Genomic DNA, 2,917 nt, shown 5'->3' with positions numbered 1-2,917 from the left:
ACCCCTCCCCCCCCTCAGTGCCCCCCCCCCCCACCACCCCTCAGTACCCCCCCCCCCCCCCCTACGCCCCTCCCCCAACCCCACGCAGCCAACACACACCGGATGAGTTTCACTGATTGAGTCACACCGTCAGTATTGTGTGTGTGTGTGTGTGTGTGTGTGTGTGTGTGTGTGTGTGTGTGTGTGTGTGTGTGTGTGTGTGTGTGTGTGTGTGTGTGTGTGTGTGTGTGTGTGTGTGTGTGTGTGTGTGTGTGTGTGTCGCATCACCACGTTTTAAATGTCCTATTTAATCATAAATCGGTGGTTTAAACAAAAACAAAAACAATATTTTCACTGTTCTGCCGAATAAAAGCTGATTTTTCTTCTCCGCCCTCCAGAATCGATCCACGGACGATAAATCCGTTTGTTTTCTTCTTTTTTTAAATCTCCCTCGTTTGACGGAATTCGTCGGGTTCTTTTTTTTCTTTTCCCGTCTCGCTGGCGCTTCTAAAAGAAACGTGATCGTCCAGTGAATTTCCACCGAAACGTGAAAAGCTTGACAACTGAGCTGAGACGATTGTGACCTTTTGTACATAGAAACTGATTGAATTTGTCTCTGGTGAGACGGATCAAACAAATTTATAGTTATTTGTGCATTGGAACTAAAATATGGAGGGAATTTATTTTGGGGGGATTTTATTTGCTTTGTTGTTGAATTTCTGGATTAATTACAATTTCAAGCATTTGATGTTTTGTTTTGGTTTTTTTTTCACCATTCAGATTTGCAGGTACATCGAGAAAAAACAACAAAAAACCCAAAACAAAACAGCAGAATATCATTGAAAAGTTGTTTTTGCTCATTTACTTCTGGAACGTATTGATAAACGTTTAAAACTGTTAATATGGCCTCATGATGTTTTTTTTTTGTTTTTTTGTCGATTCAGGAGCCGAAATGATCCGAGAATCAAACAAAAACTTGAAATTTGTCCCAAAATTTGAATGAAAACTACCAACTAGTACAAATTTAACCTTTTCCACTGTTTCCTGGTTCCGTTTTTTTTTTTTAAGATGTACTTTTGTTTTGTTGTATAAAGGTCTTTATTTGTGGATTCGTCACAGTTTCAAGCGTCGTACCGTCAATCGAATTACAAATGTAATTGTTTCTACCGTCATTTGAGCGTAAAAGTTTTTGACAAAAGCAAAAACGTGACATCTTGTGAAATATTCTAGCATTATAAACCAAATCTGTAAAGAATAAACCACAAAAGGATTGAAATATTTCAATTTAAATTCATTTATTTCAGCAGAAATGGAGGAAAAATCCCCTAAAATTTGTGGAAAATTTTTGTTGAGTTAAATGCATATAAATTGAAATAGTTCAATTTCTATGCATTTAAATTTGTATTTAATTCAACAAAAATGCGGAGGGGAAAAAACAACTTAAAAAATTTTTTTTGTTGAATTAAATGCATGTAAATTTAAATAGTTAAATTTATATGCATTTAAATGAAATATTTAAATTTGTATTTAATTCAAACAAAAATTGGGGAAACAATCTGAAATTTAAAAAGGTCTTGTTGATTTAAATACATATATTATTAATTATTAAATATTTTGATTTATATGTATGTAATTCAACAAAAATGGGTGAAAAATCTAACTTTTTTTACACATTTTTGTTGAATTAAATACAAGTTAAAATATTTCAATTTATGTTTTTAGTTGAAATATTTCAATTTATATGTATTTAATTCAACAAAAATGGGAGGAAAAAAAGAACTTCACATTTTTTGTTGTTGAATTAAATGCATATAAATTGGAACATTTCCATTTCTATGCATTTCAACAAAAATTTCACATTTTTGGAAATTTTGAAATTCCCAGAAAAAAGGGTTTATTGGAAAAGTTTTTACTATTTCAAACATCAAAACTCTCCAGTTCTGACTTAAAGCTTCATGTATTTATTTCTACATTCTTGTACAGGCGCATCTGAAAAATGGTTGTTTTTCTGTTTCACATGTTTTATTCTGGTTCATTCAATCTAATGAACCAGGTTCCGTTTGTTTTATTTATAAGCTGTAATGTGCAACAACAAAAATATTAATTAACTCAAACCCATTATTGACAAAATACCTGAGTTTACTACCTTCTTTTTTTTTTTTTTTTTGGAGGATTTAATCTAAAATTGTCACTAATAAAACCAAACCAGGCTTGAAAATGTTTAAATTTGTGTGACAGAATCGAATTAAAAAGGTACAAAGGGAAGTTTTTTTTTTTTTATCATTTTCTTGGACGGACCTGAAAACTAAACTCTGATTTAAAGACTTCATTGCTAAAAAAAACAAAAAAAAACTGTTTGTGTGGCTCCGCCGCTCCGCCGCCGGTTCAAATCCCTCCTGTGTGTGTGTGCGTGCGTGCGTGTGTGTATGTATGTGTGTGTGTGTGTGTGTTGGTCAAAGACGGGCTCAGTTTTCATGCGTGGGGTTATTTTTATTTTATTTTTTTTTTTGAAGAAATTCTATTTATTTAAATTGTGAATTTTCTTTTCTTTTTTCTTTTTTTTTTTTTTTTTAATCTTATATATTTTTATTTTATTTTTTTTCGTCCTGGTGATATTTGAAGGCGAAACACAAAGCGGCCATTTTGGGACCTTGTATGTTGTTGTTGTTTTTTTTTTTTTTTTTATTATTACTATTTTTAAATTAATATTATTTTGAAAGGAGGAGTAAATATTTAATCTCTTGTTACTTGATTTGTTTGTCGTTTTAATTTTTTCTGCTCCTGAGTGATTGAAACGAGTGAATCCTCCTCTGAACAACTAGAAATCTTCCATCGAGCGACTCGGGGTGCGAAAACTTGAACCACCTCGCCTTTTCTCTTCTTTTCTTTTCGTCTTTTCTTTTCTTTTCTTCTTCTCTCACCTGTCCGAGTCTCCCGG

The 2,917-nt window shown here is 32.6% G+C and overlaps 1 protein-coding gene across 1 annotated transcript in view; it reads left to right on the top strand.

Moving 5' to 3' along the window:
• The window catches only part of zmynd19 (zinc finger, MYND-type containing 19), a gene marked incomplete at its 3' end in the record, with an annotated part of 9,405 nt that extends 9,008 nt beyond the window's left edge, over positions 1–397 (top strand). Inside the window, exon 7 of the mRNA XM_080509857.1 lies at positions 378–397. Within this exon, the coding sequence (XP_080365983.1) occupies positions 378–397 (20 nt within the window). The remainder of the gene's footprint in view (positions 1–377) is intronic.
• Between the last annotated feature and the right edge of the window lie 2,520 nt (positions 398–2,917).

This window comes from Blennius ocellaris, assembly GCF_963422515.1.
Source record: "Blennius ocellaris genome assembly, chromosome: 15".
In the NCBI taxonomy this organism is placed as follows: domain Eukaryota; kingdom Metazoa; phylum Chordata; class Actinopteri; order Blenniiformes; family Blenniidae; genus Blennius; species Blennius ocellaris.
The sequence above is the reverse complement of the archived record's forward strand: the minus strand, read 5'-3'. Positions and strand labels throughout refer to the sequence as shown.